The sequence below is a fragment of the Nuphar pumila genome, chromosome 3 (assembly GCF_984573655.1).
Source record: "Nuphar pumila chromosome 3, dmNupPumi1.hap1.1, whole genome shotgun sequence".
NCBI lineage: Eukaryota > Viridiplantae > Streptophyta > Magnoliopsida > Nymphaeales > Nymphaeaceae > Nuphar > Nuphar pumila.
This window is the reverse complement of record NC_143251.1, coordinates 61,246,009-61,267,912: the sequence shown is the minus strand read 5'-3', so window position 1 is coordinate 61,267,912 and position 21,904 is coordinate 61,246,009. Positions and strand designations below refer to the sequence as shown.

Sequence of the window (21,904 nt, the reverse complement as noted above, 5' to 3'; positions counted from 1 at the left end):
AGTGGCATACAAAATATATAAAAATGCAATGCAAATGCACACTAAAAGACAATAAATATATATGGGAGAAAGGATAGATACAACCTGATCTATGCTGGGCTTCTGAAGTTTAATTGACTTGACTTTTTCATCTGATCAATGAATTCTTTGAAAGCTCTGCCCTGTATCTGGTAACTCATTCTCATACACTAAATGTTAGATTCATCCTGCATAAACCAAAAATAAATGTCAGCACATATGAAATGAAATATTGAAATAAAAGCAAATACTGGAATAAAAAACAAAACTAATGTATATATGATACATCCATCTGGTCGAATCCTCATGCCTTCGTGAGATGTACTATCTCACACTCACCATTCTGCAAGGAATTTGAAATGTAGGGCTTAAATCGTTGCCCATTAACCTTGAATGTACCTTGGGTCATAGGATCGAATAATGTCACTGCTCCATGTGGAAACACTTCTTTTACAATGTACGGTCCTGTCCATCTCGATCTCAATTTCCATGGGAATAAATGTAAACGAGAATTGTATAGCCACACTTTCTGCTCCGGCTCAAACACTTTTCTGACAATGTGCTTATCATGAAATGCTTTAGTGCGAGCTTTGTATAACTTTGCATTCTCATATGCATCATTCATGAGTTCCTCTAATTCTGAGAGTTGCAGTGCTCTCGCTTTGCCAGCCTTGGTGAGGTCAAAATTCAATTTCTTGATGGCCCAATACGCTCTATGCTTCAGCTCGACAGGAAGATGGCATGCTTTCCCGAATACAAGGTGATATGGGGACATGCCAATGGGAGTCTTAAATGCAGTCCTATATGCCCAAAGTGCATCATCTAAGTGTTGGGACCAATCCTTGCGGTTCGGGTGAACTGTCTTCTCTAGAATCTGCTTAATCTCGCTTTTCGACACCTCTACCTGTCCACTGGTCTGCGGATGATACGGAGTGGTAAATCTATGATTGACAGAATACCTTCTCAGCAGAGAAGCTATCTATACATTCCTAAAATGCTTGCCACCATCGCTAATCATCGCATGTGGCATACCAAAATGACTGAAAATGTTGTGCTTAATGAACTTAAGCACCACTCTATGATCATTGGTCTTGGTTGCCACAGCCTCGACCCACTTGGACACATCCACTTGGACACATAATCAACCGACACAAGAATGTACAAATTTCCAAATGAAGGCGGAAATGGTCCCATGAAATCAATGCCCCAAACATCAAAAGTCTCGACAATCAAAATCGGAAGCAAGGGCATCATGTCCCTCTTGGACATGTTCCCAATCTGCTGACATCTAATACATCTCCTACAGAACTCATGCGCATCCCTGTGGAGTGTGGGCCAATAAATACCTGACTGCAAAACCTTTGCAGTCGTCTTCCTACAACTAAAATGCCCTCCACAGGCTAAAGAATGGGAAAAACTCAAAATGGACTCGTACTCCTCCTCCGAAACACATCTCCTGATGATCTGATCTGCGCAATATCTAAACAACTCTGGTTCATCCCAATAATAGTGCCTCACCTGAGATAGGAATCTCTCTCGCTCATTTTTGTTCCAATGCTCAGAGATCTGTCTGGAAACCAAATAGTTCACAATATCCGCAAACCAGGGTAACTGCGATGTCCTGACTGACATGATCTGCTCGTTGGGGAAAGAATCACTGATCGGCCTCTGATCCTGCGTGGTCTGCTACTACATTCTCGCTCCCCTTCTTATCTCGAATCTTGAGATCAAACTCTTGTAGTAGCAGAACCCAACGAATGAGTCTCGGTTTGGTGTCTTTCTTATTCAACAGATACTTCAATGCAGCATGATCAGAATAGACAACCACCTTTGAACCGAGCAAGTAGGACCTAAACTTGTCCAATGCGAGTACTACAGCAAGTAGCTTCTTCTCTGTCGTGGTATAATTCATCTGAGCATCAGACATAGTTCTATTTGCGTAGTAAATCACATAGGGCTTCCTATCAATCTGCTGTCCTAATATAGCCCCCATAGCATAGTCAGAAGCATCACACATAATCTCAAATGGGAGAGTCCAATCCGGAGGTCTCAGAATGGGCGCAGTAATCAAGGCCTCTTTGAGAATCTCAAAGGCCTTCATGCAATCCTCGCTAAAAACAAAGGGCTGGTCCTTCTCTAATAAAGTACAAAGCGGTCGAGAGATTTTGTTGAAATCTTTAATGAACCGCCTATAAAATCCTGCATGCCCTAGAAATGACCTAATTTGCCTCATAGTGGTAGGTGGAGTCAAACGAGAAATGGATTTCACCTTCGCTCTGTCAACTTCAATGCCTCTCTTGAACACAATGTGTCCAAGCACAATCCTCTCCTAGACCATAAAATGGCTCTTCTCCCAACTCAGAACAAGATTTCCAAACTCACGCATTTAGACCTTAGCAACAACCTTTGGGGTGAAAGTATCCCTCCTGTCTTTCTCAACAACCCGAGCTTAAAGCTCGCCAACCTCGCCAACAAAAGGTTGAACGGTTCGCTCCCTCATTTCTATGCTCAGTTTTCAAAGTTAATCTCACTTGACATCAACAACTTGTTGAGCGGATGAATCCCAACTTCCATATGCAGCTGCAATATACACTCCCTTCTTAACCTCAATAATAATAGCCTCACGGGTACCATACCAGGTTGCCTCACCAGCCTAGATGGGCTGAACGTGTTGAGTCTAGGTAGGAACCAATTGCAAGGCTCAATTCCAGAAGGGTTCACTAACGACAGCAACTTAAACATGCTGCAATTGAATGGCAATCTACTGGTCATCTACACGAACCACAGTTCTACCCTCCACACTACTTAAAACTTTCAGGGCCATGACAGTAAATAGAGAAGCCGATAATGGCCTTGTGGTCATCTACACTTTTTGGGTATACTCCAAATGTGATTTTGACAATCAAAGGAGCAAATATTGTAGAACCCAAGATAATTGCTGGCTTAACCTCCATTTATCTTTCTAGCAATATGTTCACCGGTGAAATCCCAGAAGAGATAGGGACGTTGGCCAGGTTACGTGTACTAAACATGTCTCACAACCATATGAAAGGTCCCATTTCAAAGTCATTGGGGAATTTGCTTAAAATGGAATCTCTGGATCTTTCTCACAACCAGCTGACCGGAGGCATACCACAGGAGATGACAAAGCTCACATTTCTCTCCACATTAGTCTTATCATTCAACAACCTCCAAGGAAGCATACCCAGGGAACGCCAATTCAGTACTTTAGATGATACTTGCTTTGAAGGAAACCCTGAGCTTTGTGGGACACCGCTCCAATGGCAATTGGAAAGCTTAATGTCCAATGGCAATTCGAAAATTCCCAAACATGAAAGAACACCAATATGCATATGCCTTAAAGGTGCAAGCTGGTAACAATTACACAATCCTAATTTTTGATGTTTGGTTTGATCATTAATTTCGAATTTATTACAATTGTGCTCCACATATCTTCATTGTCTTTTAGTAGTTGGATTGGCAATATTTGCTAGTATATACCAGCAATTTATACTCAACTAATGCGCAGGGTCTATGTTATAGCTGAGCAATCAATGAGAAAGTGTAAATCTAAACAGCTCTTATATATCAAGGGAAGGGAAAAATTTTGAAATTTGCGAAGGATAGAAAAGATTTTTCTACAAGACATTTGGAAAGTGGCGCCCTTTCCTGGTGATGATCAACCTTATCCGTTTGGTAATCCTGTTTTGATTTACATACTCGTCACATTATTGGCCATTTTCATCACCCATGATTACACACGTCTCTAATTCTACAGTGATTATGAACATAATATACAATCTTTCCCAATTCCAGGTTACTTTAGAACTGCCAGCTTGCAAGTCCTTGCATCAATTCAAGATGACCCTTCTTAGTATCTGTTCCCAGTAAGGAGATGTAAGTACAAATAAATCATATTCTTACAGTAAAAAACTGGATGCTGTTAACGAAAAACTATGGAACTCGTCCAGAAACTCGCTGGACGGCCTTCTTTATTCCTTCCAGATCAAGTGAAGTTTTCAAGTGCACCTCCTGAACCTGTTGTAAGTACAGATTATTAATATCAATTGAAAACTACATAATAAGAAGAATTAAACCTCCACATCATGCAGATGTGAATGATAAGCAGCTGCTTTTCCATGTCTTCTGATCTTCGCAAGTGTCATTCCCCTTTTTATTATAACCAGTCTAGCATGTGGTACATAATGTCCTCCAGTGAATTATTAGAAAGTTTACTATATTCAATATGATTAAGCAAAGATCTGGATAGAGAAGTTGAAAATAACCAGGTGACAAGTTGGGCTTAAGCATGCCACACACACACACACACACACACACACACACACACAGAGAGAGAGAGAGAGAGAGAGAGAGAGAGAGAGAGAGAATCACCTGCCTACCAGCTCGAGCAAGGAGCGTAAAATGTCCATCTGATGCTGGTGTCTACAGTGAAGAAAAAGGAACAATTAAATACACATTTCCATAATAACTAAAGAGCTTAACTATTAATCCAATTCTTTGAAACACAATATCTCACGTTTGAAAGCCAAAGCTCCAAATCTTGTGAAACAACACGCTTCTCAAATCCTTGTCTTCCTATTTGTACATCACTTATACTGCAAAAAAAACATGAAATACCAAGGTAGAAAACTTACATGCTAATGTAAGCAATGCGATAGGACAATTTTTAAGCAACCATGGAAAAGCTTCTAGAACCAAAATGATATAATATCAAGTAGATAAAAGTAGAATATCTACATATCAAGCTTGATGTATTTTCATTCTCTATGCCTTTTTTTATGTTGTAGCTCTAAAAGCTATTTGAGTCATGTCCACAACTGAAGACATAAACAGAGAATACACATTGAAGGCAAAAGAAATAACATGAGCAATATGCTAAGTTGTGATAAAAACGTTGAGAGTACTCTTTTGCTAAGGAAGAGTCAAAGTTGCAAAACCATCTGCTTAGACACAATCTTTCTAATATAAATGGGAGGAAGGTTTCCAGAAGATAACCCTAATGATGGACTGTGATTTCCCACATCAGGAAAACAATGTGAAAGAGCATGTATACATATAGAGATATTTTGGCCATACAAGTTCCTTGAGGTAGTTTAGAAAATCTTTGATTCCTCTCATGCATACTTGTACTTCAGTCTTCTTTTGAAGATACAGAGAATAAAAACTCTCCCAAACTTCATATTCTACCAGAGCTTTAGATTCTCGATCTATGGTCTCATATTCATTTAACATGTACATGTACAAAAATTTCACTGTCTTTGCAATTTCTGCTGGCATGTCTATCAGTCCTGAAGTAAACATCCAAGTTTAGTGTGAAATTTTAAATTGCAGAAAATTCTAAAAAGACTTTGTAGATATAGGTCATGAGATATAGAGATTCTCTCAAAGGGTGTCGAACTTTTTAAATATATTCAATATAGCTTCCCTTCTTTAGCAACTCCTCTAATCCACATGTAAAAAGGTAAGATACATGTGTGAAAGTATCTTCAATAAGATACTAATATCAAGACCTTAATATTCTTGATATTAAACCCACCACGAAAGCACAATAAGAACACTTTAGAACACTTGTGCACAAAAAGCACAACCCACAAATACCTCACAAATGCACAAAGGCATAAAAACAATGGAATTGATTTATTGAGAACTTGGGCTTTGACACAAAGCCATGAGAGAATACAAGGGGAGAGCCCCTATTTATAACCATTCAAAAAGGAGCCTTGGAGGGGCTCCACTCATAGACGTTGGAGCCCCTCCAACGGTCACAAATGTGACCGTTGGAGGGGCCCAACGTCTATTTGAGTGGGCCCCCCAAGGTTCCTTTAAGTACAAAAAAATAAAAAGAAAAATAAAGAAAAAGAAAAACTAAAAAGAAATTACAAACACATTCAAAAAGTGAATGTGCGTAAAATGAAGGAAAAGACGAAACTACCCCTACGACTAAATAAGAAGAAATATATATATTTTATATATATAATAAGTAGATACATATACATATATATTAATATATGTATTACCTTATATATATAAAATATATATATATATATTACATTAGGTGATAAGGTACATAATTTAACACCCCCCCTCAAACTTAGGGCAGGATGACCGAGAGTTTGCTAAGAAGAAAGTTGAAACGCGGAGCACACAAGGCTTTGGTGAAGAAATCTGCCAATTGATATTCGGACGTGACATATGGAAGGTCAATGATTCCTTTGAGGTACGCCTCCCGAACGTAGTGACAATCCATCTCTATGTGTTTGGTCCGCTCATGAAAGGTGTGATTTTTAGCAATATAAATCGCACTTTTGTTGTCACAGCAAAGCTTGGTAGGCCCTTCAATAGTGATTCCCATGTCTTCCAACAACTGATGAATCCAAACGATTTCCATGGTAGTAGTCGCCATGGCACGATATTCTGCTTCAGTTGAGGATAGAGACACCTTTTGCTGCTTCTTACATCTTCATGAGATTAATGAGTCTCCTAAGAATACACAAAAACCAGTGGTAGAGTGACGGTTATTTGGGTCACCTCCCCAATCAGAATCAGTATAAGCAATTAATCTCAACTCAGAAGAAGAAGACAGAAAAACTCCCTTATTAATAGTGTGCTTTAGGTATCTTACGACACGTAAGATAGCACCCATGTGAACAGAAGTTGGTGCATGCTGAAACTGACTTGCCGTATGCACCGCATGCGAGATATCTGGTCTGGTGATACTTAGATACATCAACAATCCTACTAGTTGCCTGTAGGGAGTAAGATCAGAGAGAGGAACACCATCATCAATCTTCATTTTAGCTCCTACTATAGCAGGAGTTTCACAAATTTTATCATCTGTAATGCCTGACCTGTCAACAATCTCAGATGCAAGCTTAGTTTGAGACAAAAAATATCCTCTATGAGAGTAAGCTACCTCAATACCCAAAAAGTAAGTTAGGAAGCCTAAGTCAGACATTTCAAACTTATCCTTTAAAATGGATTTTATGCTTTTAATCCCTTTAGAATCGCTCCCAGTTATAAGCATGTCGTCCACATAAAGTAGTAGAATAACAATTCCTGCATTAGATTTTCTAACAAACAAAGCAGTATCAGTAAAGCAGGATGAGAAATCATTTTCTAACATTACGGAGTTAAACCTATCATACCAAGCCTTGGGAGCTTGTTTCAAACCATAAAGTGCTTTCCGAAGACGAAGCACTTTTCCCTTAGGATACTCCATTCCAGGAGGAGCATCCATATATACTTCTTCATTTAGATCCCCATTTAAAAACGCATTCTTAACATCCATCTGATAGATGTTCCATTTATTAATTGAAGTAACAATTATAAGACATCGGACAGTGACCATACGAGCAACGGGGGCAAAAGTCTCCTCATAATCAATCCCATATTTTTTACCATATCCCTTTGCAACTAAGCGAGCCTTATACCTCTCAAGAGACCCATCACTCTTAGTTTTGACTTTAAATACCCATCTACACCCTATTGCTTTCTTGTCTTTAGGAAGGTCTTGAAACTCCCAGGTCTTTGCTTTCTTAAGGGCTTCAAGTTCATTATTCATAGCGACTATCCATTCTGGACATGTTCGTGCTTCCTCGAAATCCCTTGGTTCTATGTATGAGTGAATGGCGCTTAGACAGGCTCTATATTTTGGTGAAAAGGACTCATATGAGATGAACCTAGAAGGAGGTCTTCTTGATCTTTCGGTCCTACGAAGATTTCCTTCACTTGAAGGGGTAGACTCACTATCATATCTTTCGAGAGCACTTCTAAAAGTATTCTTATCTCTATGAGAGTAGGTTATAGGATCTCTATGTTCTTCATTGATATGTTGATCAGAATGAGTTTCATTATTATTCAAGTCATTTTGATTTGTTTCATCATCACTAGTATCATCATCTTCAGTTAATAAATCAAACAAAAAAGAATAGTCCATATTCTCGTCATTGGTTTCAAGTTTTTCGAAACCACTAACATTTTCCAAAAAGCTCACATTTCTGGAAACATATAGTTTATCACTCTTAACATCATAACAGCGAAAACCTTTATGAGTTTCAGAGTAACCAAGAAAGGCACAAGGAATGGCCTTAGAAGAGAGTTTGTCATTTTTATCAGTAAGGACAAAACATTTACATCCAAAAACCCTTAACCTGCTATAATCAGGTTCTTTTTCATATAATTTTTCAAATGGGGAAATTTTGTTCAAGATTTTAGATGGAAGTCTATTTATGAGATAGACAAAAGTAAAAGCGGCCTCCGCCCAAAGTTTTTTCGGAATATTTTGGGAAATGAGCAAAGTTCGTGTGGTTTCAATAATATGCCTATGTTTTCGTTCAGCCAACCCATTTTGTTGGGGGGTTTTAGGACAAGACTTCTGATGAAGAATTTCATAGTTTTCAAGATAGCTTTTGAATTCATTGGAAAGGTATTCACCACCCGAATCGGTTCTAAAATTTTTTAAATTTCCATTGAATTGATTTAAAACCATCATATGAAATGTTTTAAAAGTTGAAAAAACTTCATGTTTATGTTTAAGAAAAAATATCCAACTAAACCTAGTGAAATCGTCCACAAAGATAACATAGTAAGAGAAACCTCCCTTGGATATTACCGGAGCTGGACCCCATACATCGGAGTGAACAATTTCAAAAGGTTTTGTTGTAAACATGGATCTTTGAGGAAAAGGGAGACTTCTCATTTTTCCAAGAATATATTCATTACAAACAAAATTTTCATTACAAAGATGCTTAATAAAAGGCAAATAGGAGATTTTAACAATGTTGGGATGACCCAATCTCTTATGCCATACATGAATATCTTTGTTTTGAGCAACATTACAAAATTGATTCTTGGGAATTTTAAGAAAATCAACATAGTAGAGGTCTCCTCTCCTAGAGCCTTCCCCAATCAATTTCCCGGACTGGCGATCCTGTATCCAACATTTATTAGAAGAGAATTTTATATCGCAACCACAGTCCGAGAGTTGAGAAACGAAAAGTAAATTTAAGTTTAGTTTTGGTATAAGACAAATTTTTGGGATAAAGAAGTCTTGTTTTTCAAAATTGCCCATTCCTTTAATTTCAAGAGGGGTTCCATCCGCCGTTGAGACAAAGGATGGAAGACCATTTTTAGAATAATCAGAAAGAAAGCAATGGCTTGGAGTCATATGAAACGAAGCACCATAATCAAGTAACCAAGATGTCTTACCAAGAGAGGAAGAGGATGACATAGCGGCTCCAAAAATGCCTCCTTTGAGAAGAGGTTGAAGAGCATCCACAATTTGATGAAGCGAAAGAGGTTCATTTGAAGTTGAAGGCCGTTCCTCCGATTGGGATGCTAAAGCCGCGGCAAGAAATTTCTTCCATTTGGGACAATTGGGTTTGATATGTCCCGGTTCTTTACAAAAATGACAAGTTAATTTGCTATAATCTCTCTTGCCATATCGATCATTTTGCCCTTGATTTTTGAAATGAGGCGGTTTGTAGGTCTTCAAATTATTTTCGGATCTTGATACGGCATTAACCACTTCATAGTCATTTTGAGAAGGTGTAGCAAGAATGCTTGGATTATTTTTACAAATCCCCATACGTGTTTCCTCACCACTTAGCTTGGTGATGACATCTTCAATAGATGGGGAGGTGAAAGCCGATAGAAGAGAGGACCGAATTTGCTCAAATTCGGGTCTAAGACCATTTAGGAAGTTGAAAAATCGATCTTCCTCTAGTTGTTTGTGCCTTAATTCAATAGCTTCTTCGCTCCATTTTGGTTCGAGCATGGCAAGCTCGTCCCAAATAGATGACAATTCGGCAAAATATTCCCGAATAGATAAATCATTTTGTTGAAGAGTCAAGGCTTTCTTTTGGAGATAGTATTTGTGAGACAAGTCCCTTGAAGTATACATTTTTTCAAGGTATAACCAAGCTTCGGAGGCCCTTTTAAATTTAATGATGTTGGCATTGATCTTGGTTTCTACGGACGAAAAAATCCAAGACAATATTTTGAAGTTCTTCATTTCCCACTCATCATGCCTTTTGGAATATTCTTCTAAGGCCTTTTGTCTATCTTCTCCTTCAAGAATCTTAATTTCCCCTTTCTCTATAGTAGAAAGCTTGGGTTCGGGTTCCGATATGAAGAGCCTTGAACGTAACCCCAAAGGCCTTTCCCTTTGATATGGGCTTCCATATTGCCGGCCCAAACATGGTAGTTCGAACCGCTAAGTTTAAACCCAAGGGAGAAATGGGAGTCTTTTTCACCCATTAGAGAAGAGAAGATGGAAAATAATGCGTACCTTAACGTATTTTCAACATTTTCTTGACAAAAGTTGCTTCTAAAATATTGCCCGAAGAAAATGTTTCACTCAAAAACTTCACTAGCTTGAGGGCACGATTTTCGAGGTGCTTCACAAGAGACGATATGCACAATCCACTTTCTTCCAACCTGGCTTTGATACCATGTGAAAGTATCTTCAATAAGATACTAATATCAAGACCTTAATATTCTTGATATTAAACCCACCACGAAAGCACAATAAGAACACTTTAGAACACTTGTGCACAAAAAGCACAACCCACAAATACCTCACAAATGCACAAAGGCATAAAAACAATGGAATCGATTTATTGAGAACTTGGGCTTTGACACAAAGCCATGAGAGAATACAAGGGGAGAGCCCCTATTTATAACCATTCAAAAAGGAGCCTTGGAGGGGCTCCACTCATAGACGTTGGAGCCCCTCCAACGGTCACAAATGTGACCATTGGAGGGGCCCAACGTCTATTTGAGTGGGCCCCCCAAGGTTCCTTTAAGTACAAAAAAATAAAAAGAAAAATAAAGAAAAAGAAAAACTAAAAAGAAATTACAAACACATTCAAAAAGTGAATGTGCGTAAAATGAAGGAAAAGACGAAACTACCCCTACGACTAAATAAGAAGAAATATATATATTTTATATATATAATAAGTAGATACATATACATATATATTAATATATGTATATGTATTACCTTATATATATAAAATATATATATATTACATAGGTGATAAGGTACATAATTTAACAACATGAAACTTGTAATGACTCAGACTCATTTGATGGCCCCCAGAGATCTTGGACCAAAAATCATGTCATTTGGTTTAAGATTTTTTACTTAATAATGGCTTGACAACCCCAATTTTACTATCTTTACTTTTCATCACACAAACATTTTATTATTTTAAAGTTGTAAATAAGGCTTCCATAACTTTAGTCATCCCTATTAGTCTATGTGCAAAAAGGAAAGATGCATGAAACCTGTAAGGCCGTGGACTGATTTTATATCCACAGATAACCCAACTTTTATTGTCCTTTTCAGTCAATTCAGTGCTACTTATAACTGAGATTAGTTTATATGCGCTCATTTTTCAACAGATGATTCTGAAATGGGTGGTCAAACACCATCCAGTAAAATTAGCTTTGCAAAACCTTTTTAAACCAAAATCAAGATTTAGTTAGTTGACCAAGATAACAGCTGAAACAACTATACTGAAATCCTCAAAACCACAACGAAGTCGTATGATGTTTGATCCTGAAGCCTAGTTGGTACAGCAAATGTTTGATTTGGGAAGCTTCCAACAAACAAAAGTCAAATAGCCACAACTCATACAGAACTTAGTAACAAAATGATAAAAAAAAACGAGTAGCAGCTACAGTAATGACTGCTTTACTAATTAGCTAGGTTAATGATGTTCAATGAAAATGGTAAGCATTAACAAAAAGAGAAAAATAGAAAAAAACCCATACCCATCTTCTTTTAGTAGTTCCTGACGTATGCTTTCAAGCTCTAGAAGTGGCTTCTTGTTCATATCTTCAGATGATCCAGAAGTTTCAGGGCTAGATATAACTTCCTATGAATATGAAGTTCATGGGACAGTAAGCAATTGTCTTTGCACTTCTAATAATAGCTGGCTAAGTGAAACAAGGAATCTCCATTATATATCTGAAAGTAAGACAGCAACATACCCACCTTAGCTATCACTTTATCCAGAGTCACCAGAAATGGGTCATCCTCTAACTGCTTGATTGATAAATTAATCCTCGATTTTTCTCTGCATATTCAGGTCCAACTCAAAAGTCAGATAAACTGACAAACAAAACAACATATTTATACCAGAATAACGTAGGCTTCCCTATAGATAGATAACTTTTAACCAATCTATTCAAAAGAAATTCAAAATAAAGAACGTGGTAGCATTTTTTTTAGAGATGAATGTTCGCATTGCCTTTTACTATATTGCAATGACAAGAAATGTGATGTAAACTTCTACAACCCCCTACTTGTGTGAAAATAAATGGGCACTAACAAATGAGACATGGTCATCATGCTATGAATATTATAAGAACTGGATTGCTGTTAATATATATGTATGTGTACGTACACACATATATGTGTGTAATGCACATACACTTATATAATTGTGTAGAATATATATATATATATAGGGATTGTCATCTCTTAGACCGTCCAATTACAACACGAAAATAGGTTTTTATAAGGCTTCAAAAATCAATGGCCTACAATGTGTGATACTTTCTTGGGTCATAAAATTGTGTTTTTTCATAAAAATAAAAATGATCCAAAGCCGATTCCCACTACTTTGAACATGCTGAATCCATCCATGTGGCCGGATTGGATCAAAACAACCCCTGCCATGGAGACCAAAGACATTTGTACATAATGACACCATGGGAGAGAGTGTTGCCTGGTTGTTGGAGTGGAGCAACAAGAGCGAGTGGAGTATGGCTATAGAAAACGAGATGAAAAACCATGTCTGCAAGCGAGCCTAGTCCGCAGAAGTGATGGAAGTTAACCTTCCGAACAACATAGATAGTGGCGACCAAAGCAGCCCCGAGTCCGCTATTGATAGCAGTTAGGTTTATAAAGAAAACAAGCACTGCGAAGCACCTGTGGACTTAAGTTGCCCGGGGGGCGACTTGAGTGAAATCTAGATGTTATCCCCCATATATATATATATATATATATATATATATATATATATATATAAAGTTATCATGACCTGGCTGAGTCACTGAGTTGACCTGGCCTAGTCCCAAGCCACTGGATTTTAAAACACTGAAAAATAGGCATGTAGTTATTTCTTTAGAATGGATTTCTGAAACACAATAAAGGACAGGATTTTCCAGAGCCTTCTGCTAATTAGACAATAGTAGAAGATGAAAGTGAGGGATTCCAATATTTTAAAGATATAAAAGTATTTCATTTGAATAGATATAATTTCATAAGATTCATGCTGGATTTAATGAATTTTCAAGTTTTCTCCTCATTCTTCACCTTTAGTAGATTTTAAGGTTTGAAAAAGGGATTCTTTGTTATTCTTATTGGACTTCAAGTTCAAATGGAGTATTTTATTCCTCCATGTGGTGCATTCCAGATAGAGCTGGGAAACAAGATAAGCAACTTCTTGTTTGACAGGCTTGCCTCATTAAGAGCTTATTTTGGCTCCCAGCATAGGCTCCTATTAGCTGCTCGTAAAGGTTATCAAGCTAAGAATTAACAAAGGTTGCTTGGCTTGGCTCAAATCAGCTAGCATAGGCTTGTTAAAATAATATATGTATATACTTTTAAGTATATTTACGCACAAAGTATCAGATAGCACAGTTCATTGAGGTGAATATCTTGCGAATAGGTGGACTGTGTCTCACATCAGACTTTAAACTTTAACACATTTAAAAATAATAGATTTAGGTATCTACCGATGACCCAAAGAGTTGCAAAGAAGAAGAGGAAGACAGAATGTTGGGTTGCTGCTGAATGATAGCCCTCATTTCTGGATGCTATAAAAATGTTCACCTCAACAAGGATGAACCCGCGAAATTGGGAAAGGAGAAGAAGAAGAAGGAGAGAGAGAGAGACTAACCCTCATTACTAATTTGATCCAGATCCTATTATATCTGAACCTATACTAACCAAACCAAACCTTCCAATCCCCAGCTCCATGTCTTTTCAATGTGAAGCTATCAATTCTCTCCCCGTAAGCAAGAATGCTTCCGAGAAGAGGATTAAGAAAACATCCCAAAGTTGATAATTTGTGCTCCAATGTGGGCAAAAAAGAATGGACACTATGCACCTTCCAGCCTGAGGCTCTTGATTTCTAGTTTCTGCAAGGTGTAGCCCGCAGAATAAAAATGTCGATAGCACCCACAGAAAGAGTTGTTGGCCACCTATGTGAGCAATGATCTTGCTTGTCTTGAGTGTGTTAATCCTCTTGGCGGGTCCCTTGGGGCTTTTCGATTGGTTCAAGACCTTGGTCAGGTCCCTCAGTTCATCTTATACACATTGCCCAAGGACTTGCAGGTGGTAGATTTCAACAGTTCGTGGGCTGGCCATGGCAGCTACATTAAGCATGCATAATAAGAACAGCAACTCATCATTCTCTGCACTTTCATAAACCACTCCCTGAGAGGCAGTTAGGTCTGGCCAAACCAGGCCCTGGCAGCAATGAGCATTAAGAGAGAACTTGGATAGAGCAGTCACCGTTAGAACAGAGGACCTGATTTTGTTGGGATCCTCCATGTTGGCCACAAGCAACAGCTGGTCAAAACCCTCTAGAGTATTCAACTCTGCTGCAGTGGTTTTCATTGCACAGACATCGACATGTGTTGGCTTTGGCTCCATTTTATCCATTGCCTTCTGCACGTAGATGGCCTTCAAGTCCAGCTCAACAATTTTATTTTCATCTTGTTCTGATGCCAGGTGCTGCTCTAATTTATCAACTTCTGATTCAACTTCTAAAAGCAACCTGATCGATACTTCCAAGTGTCATTATTCCTTTTTTAAAGCAGTCCCTAATCCCATACTTTCTACTTTTAACTTCTCTATTGGCTCCTCCAATTCTAGCACCATATTTTGCACGGTATTCTCACCAATTTCCTTACCCACTTCATTTCCTAAGCTGCCACTTTCAGAAGTTGTCAATTTCTTCATCTCGAGGAATTCAAGCGCCAAATAAAGGTCAATAAATCCAGCAATAGTAAGCTTCTTTCTATTAACCTCATTCTTGAACTGATCTAATTCGGCACTTAGAGCAAGTTCCTGTTAAAAATGTATATATATATATATTGTATATATATATATATATATAAGTATATATACATATATGTATGTATTCTTTATATATATTATAGTGTAACTACGTTAGAACTAGAATTTTCTTTTTTTTTTAATTTCTTTTGGACTAGTCAACACAATGTTGACTAGTCAAAATAGACGTTAGGACAGGCCCAATGGCTCCAAATGGAGCTGTTGGACCTGCTCCAACGTCTCTTTAGAGACTCCCTCTTGTGTATTATAAATAGGAGATGACTCCCCTTGTAATGGTGTGTTTCTTGTATATTTGTTGGTGAATAAAATAATATATTTTATTCCTTGTGTTTCTCCTTTAGTGGGTGTTGTGTGAGCCCATTTTATGGCTTGTGTATGCTCTTTTGGTGCTTTAGTGGAACTCTTTGGGTGTTCACTTTATTGATTTGGTGAACATCTTCGGAGGACCTTTGTTTTCTTTCATGGTATATGAGCTTGGAAGATCAAGCTGATTTTTTGGTGCATTGGGAAGTGTGTCATTCAAGATTTGGATGAGAGTCTCTTTTGCAAGAACCATTTAAGTACTTGTGAGATTGTGGTACTCACTTTGTGGAGGAGTGCTTGTGCTCTTCATTGGAGGTGCTCTCTTGGTGGAAGAGTGCTCATGGGTTCGTACTCTTCATTAGAGGTGCTCTCTCGGTGGTGAAGTGTTTGTGATGTTTCTTATTTTTTTCTCCTTCCTTTCTATCTTCTTTTTACTCTCTTTAGCCCTTATAAACATGGATGACAATGATTATGTCACCATAAAACCCATGACACTATGTAACATGAGCTTCGATAATGAAGCACCTAATATGGGAGAAAGGGTTGTGGGGACTAGTGAATGAGTCTGATTCGGAACCTAAGTTAATTCTTACTAAGGTAGGAGGAAAAGAAGTACCTCTTATAGAGGTAGATAAAACCAAAACTATGACCACTTATGAAAAAAAATGAAAAGAGTGGAGAATGGGGCATGTTAAGATTATGTCTTGACGCATTAGTAGTGTTGACATCAAAAAGCGCTCGAGTCTAGCAAAAATTGAACATGCAAACAAAGCATGGGAGTAGCTTAAGAGAATATAATCTCTTAAAGACAATCTACAAGACAAAATACTTACTATGACTCAAAGAGAAAAAAGCTATGTCACACGGACTCGGCTCCAAGGTCGCCGCACCCGCGTCGACACGCACCGACATGGGTGCGGACACGGGTGTGGCTCGGACTCGGTCAACCCGACCCTGGGTGTGGTCAACGCACCCAGGGTCATTTTGGTCCATTTTTTGGAAAAAAAAATTTTTTGAATTTTTTTTTTTAAAATTTTCTGGGCTACAGCTGTAAGGAAAAAAAACCATCACAACCAAAAAACCTGTACACTTTCACGTTTTAAGTACAGAATGGGCACAACTCAAGTTTTTGTGGTTTTTTCCTGTATGAAGAAAGTGAATTATTACAGTGTATGAAGAAAGTGCCCAAAAGTGAATTATTCCTGTATGAAGAAAGTGTACAGAATGCCTTCACAACTCATCAGCTGTCCCCTAATGGGCACAACTTTGACCGAGTCTTATATATATATATAGCCGAGTCCCCGTGTCCAAAATTTTTGAAATTGCGCCGCACCCGTGTCGCACCCGCACCCGCACCCATGTGACATAGGAAAAAAGTATTACAGAATACTTTAGTGAGTTATCCGATCTTTGGAACAAGTTGGCTCTTCTTGAGACTAGATGGCATTGTCCCGAAGACATAGAACTCCGCTAAAGACAAATTGATGCAGAGCATTTCTATCAATTTATTAGTGGTCTAAGACCGGAGTTTGAGTCTACTAAATCAATTATTCTTCGTAGAGAGAAAGTTTTCTCTATTGAAGATATCATTGAAGAGCTAAGTATAAAAGAAAATAGACTAAAAATAAGACATCTAAAGATATGATGACTCGGTCCTAGCCGTATCTGGGCTGGGAAACCATGTTCATGCTTACAAGCTACCACATTATGGGAGATCAAACAACAATCACTGTAGAAAACAAGGCAATAAGTTTGAGAAAAAAAAATTATTCGTTATTATTGTTGAGAACTAAATTAAAGAGACCCTATGAGAAGAAGGTAGCCTCGGTTACACAATAATCAAGTGAGCTCAAAACTACACAAGAATCAAACATTGGGATCATGTCTTTGACTCAACTTGTAGAAGCTCTTCAACCACTACTCAAAAGAGTTTCATCAACAGGAGATGCAGTCTCTTCTGTTGGCATCTCTGACCCCGCAGTAAATCTTTTTGGCTTCCTGACTCAGATGTCCCATTTCATATGACACCAAATGGTGATATTTTGTTTGAATATCGTAAGTCAAGTAGGTCAAATGTTTTTACTGTTGATGAGACATCTCTTGAAATAAAATGAATAGAAAATTTTAAAAAATTAGATATATTCTCAAATTAAACATAAATCTTTTATGTCTCTCAATTATCTAACCATGGGTATAATGTTTTCTTCTTTTCTATTGGTTGTCGAGTGCAGGATTGCCAGTCAAAGACGCTGATTGGGGAAGGCCATAGAGGACTGTAAAGAAAACGGAAGCCACCAACAAGATCCACCACAATGCTAAAGTGAACACAAAAAACTACAAATGCGCTCACTCACAAAACACATCAAAAAGCCATAAATGAGCTTTCTCACAAAACCCACACAATGAGCAAGACAAGTTCAAAAATAAATAATATTTTATTGAGATGAAATGGAAAAGTACAACTGGAGTGTTGTGCGATCGTAGAATGCCATTGCGGTTGAAGGGAAAGTTTTATAGAATGACTATTAGGCCCACTTTACTATATGGTATAGAATGGAATGTTGGGCTGCCAAGAGACATCATATTCAAAAAATGAGTGTAGCTGAGATGCGTATGCTTAGATGGATGTGTGAAAATATAATAAAAGATAAGATTCGAAATGAGGAGATACGTAAGAAGGTAGGCGTTGCATCCATTGAAAATAAGATGAGAGAGAATCATTTACGGTGGTTTGGACATATTCGGCAAAGGCCTAATGATGCTCCAGTTAGAAGGATGGAGAAATGGGAAAATATATTAGTTAAAAGAGGTCGAGGTAGGCCTAAGAAGACTTGGATGGAGATGATAGGAAAGGATATGATTGCTTTGAACCTCACCGAGGACATGGCATTGGATAGAAATGATTGGAGGAGAAGGATTCATGTGGAAGACCCAGAATGATTTTCTTTTTTTGTTCATATCGCCGACCCCAATTGTTTTGGGATAAAGGCGTAGTTGTTGTTGTTTGTTGTAACCTTCCTGTAAGAAGCATTACATTTGAGAGGGGTTTCAACCCCTATATATACACAAACATGAGAGGCGCTAAGAGTCATTGCAATAGAGTCGTTGGACCTCCCAACGACTCTCTTGTTGACTAGTCAACAAGTGTTACTAGTTCAAACAAGACCAAAAAAATAAAAACTAACCTAACTATTCTAACCTAATTACTAACTTAGTTACAAGGAAAATATATTTATATAAATAAATATACATAATATATATATTTATTTATTTATTTGTAATTTTTAACACTCCCCCTCAAACTTACGATACAATAACCGAAAGTTTGTCTAATAGGAAGTGAAAACAGGGAGCAACGAGAGGTTTGGTGAAGAAATCTGCTAACTGGCATTCTGATGTAACATAAGGCAGATCAATGGTCTCATGTAGATACTCCTTTCGAACATAGTGGCAATCCATTTTGATATGTTTAGTACGTTCATGAAAAGTATGATTACTAGCAATGTAGATCTCACTCTTGTTGTCACAACACATGCACGAGGCTCGTGTCACTTGAACTCCTATATCAGCCAACAACCTTCTGAGCCAGACTACCTCCACCGATATAGTTGTCATAACCCGATATTCAGCCTCAGTTGATGAAAGTAAAACCTTATGTTGATTCTTGCACCGTTATGAAATTAGAGATTCACCTAAGAAAACACAAAAACCCATGGTTGAGTGTCTGTTATTGGGATCACCTCTCCAGTCAACATCAGTATAAGCAATTAAATCTAAAGAAAATAAAGCAGACAGAAAGGAGCTTCGAGAAAGAGAAGTCTTAATATATCTAATAATACACAAAACAGCTCCTGTAATTGAATGGTAAGAGAGTGCTCCAATTGTAACGCCCCCGAAATCTTAACCCAAATTTTTGAGATTTTTTTTTTATACAGCGGAAACTAGTTATACCATAGGGCTAAACATTCCAGAACATTACAGGTGGAGCAAGACCAAAACATTCTTTTCATTTCAATATCAATGAAAATTAAGATCAGAGTTTCTCACACTATCCCTGAAACAGTAAATCCAAAATCCCGATCGAAGTCTCATCCCGCAGTCGCTCCTAACTCCAACTTTTCACCTGAAAATTTATAGGAATTAAACTACAACTGTCTAAGTAGGAATTACTGTAATTCTTCTTTCAGGTATATCATGTGTCAAGTATGTGATATGGGTACCGAATGCGAATTTCAACCCATACAAGAATAAGTAAAGAACTACGCTACAACAGTCAACAATTTATCAAAAGCAATCTGGCAAGTATCATCAATAGCAATCATTTAAATATCCCATAACCACAGATACGAATTCATACAATGATTCAGAAGAATGTAATTATGACAATTACAAAATTCAGGCAAACATTCTTACAACATGGTGCATCCATTATGCCAAAAAGAACATAAATCAATACCATGAATTACAGTTCAAGTAGAACATGACATTTAACATGCACTAGAAATTAAACATCATGCATCCACCACACAGATAACAATTAAGAGAACAGATAACATATGCATGATCTAATGCATAGCAGGAAAATGCATGATATCATTTTCAATGCATGAATTCCTTTATTATCTTACCTTTAAGTTCTCTTTCCTTTCCATATGCATGCCCTATTTAATGCATACATCTTTAAGTTCCTCTTTTTAATTTTCATCGCCCGCAGATACACTAAACGGGTAAAATCTCCGAGGTCAAGTAAGTTCCCAGGGCAGCTTAGCACACAATTTGTATTTTATTACTGGGTTCCAACTTAGCCATCGACCGATATCAGGAAACTGCACCATCCATCGAAACATTAGACCTCCACATCTAATGTCGGGGACACAAGAGACACTCCATGCCCACAAGTGTCACTTCCTTGGTACCAAAACAAACTCACAGTTGTGACCAACACACCACTCCCGGGTAAAGTGGCGGACTCTCCCTAAAACCGTGGCAAGGAGAAAAAACCTCAATATCGGGTTCAGAGGACCAAATTTACGCACACGGAGTTTTTGTATCCTCACACTCTCCCCAAGACCGAAACTCTAAGATCTTCATTCTCCATATGGATGATCCCAGAATGTATGTTACACTGTTCTTATTCATTATATTTTTATTAAGAGCCAATTATTGAGTCTTGCAATTCAGCATGCAAAAACAAGGCAAAAACTCGCATCTACCCCTGCGAGAACCATCACGAGACTCCAGCCCGTGGAAACACATCGAACAGTGCAATATAGAGCAATAAAATCACATTTGCAAATCATGCAAAGTTAATCATAGGCTTGCAAATCAACATGCAACATAAGCTCGAAATCACCAATGCGTAGCTCTTCACGGCCTACCACCCGTGGCAACCATAAAACAACACAATTAAAACCATCACGTAAATATGATTATTGTGATGCATTTAAACAATTAAAGAAAGAGCGAACCAAGGCTCAAGGCTCTCTAGGCCTGTGATGATTCATTTAGACCATTGATGCATCGTATGCAAAAATCATAACAATATGCAATGTATGCAATGAGGTCAACATGCTTCCAAATGCACATCCATTCAAATCAATTTAACAATGTGCATGAGTTACCACAGTCATATGCATGTGTTCACCATCCATGTGCAAGTGCTTTCATGTAATCACTTAACACACATGCATTCATCCATAATTCATAAGTACATGAGAACATTTATGCATGATTGTACATGCCAAACACACATCGATTTCATGTATGCGCATGTACTTGGAAACTGATTCATAAATGCACGATAATCAAACATGTCCCATAAATGTAGGCACATGAAACTTTTCATTCATAATATATATTAACATCCACCCACATGAACATAACCCGGACCTAGGAATTGAATTTCAGGGTTGCACATATTCATATCATGTATGCACTTGTACCAAAACAAGCTTTGCAATAACATATTAACATAACAAGACATTCAAGAGAATGTATCTCAAATATTCACAATTAGGGAAAGGTAAACGATATGGTGTAACCTAATACAAAACCCATAGTCAACGTTACTTTAATCAAGTGAAGTCAATTCCTACTGTTTCAAGAAAATCAGAGTTGTGAAAGCAATTCATAATGGTGCAATAAAAATCAGTATGGTGAAAGCAGGTCATATTGTTGCAATACAGTTTAACTATATCTAATGAGAGGATAACAGGGTATGCTAGTATAACAGGGTATGATAATCAGAATATCACAGGGTATACAATTTCTATTAACTGATCAGCATACACCAAGGTATTCAATTGACACAAACTGATTAACGAGGCATGCTATTAACATTAAAAAGGGTATTCAATTAACACTAATTGTTCAAAACATAACAATGTAGTCAATTAACACTAACCGATATTCATTTTAGCAAGTATACTTCTAATGATTGCTCAATTTTGAACCTAACACTATATA

General features: G+C 37.7%; 1 protein-coding gene across 2 annotated transcripts in view; it reads right to left on the bottom strand.

Annotated features, from left to right (window-relative positions):
* Nucleotides 1-3,631: 3,631 nt before the first annotated feature.
* LOC149842988 (uncharacterized) overlaps nt 3,632-21,904 on the bottom strand; it is a 66,580-nt gene continuing 48,307 nt past the window's right edge. For both annotated transcript variants that reach the window (XM_089999534.1, XM_089999533.1), the window contains exons 6-10: nt 12,041-12,122; nt 11,818-11,921; nt 4,556-4,634; nt 4,411-4,461; nt 3,632-4,056 (exon numbers count right to left, since the gene is read on the bottom strand). In XM_089999534.1, coding sequence (XP_089855660.1) covers nt 3,973-4,056; nt 4,411-4,461; nt 4,556-4,634; nt 11,818-11,921; nt 12,041-12,122 — 400 coding nt within the window. In that variant the 3' untranslated portion in view covers nt 3,632-3,972. The remainder of the gene's footprint in view (nt 4,057-4,410; nt 4,462-4,555; nt 4,635-11,817; nt 11,922-12,040; nt 12,123-21,904) is intronic.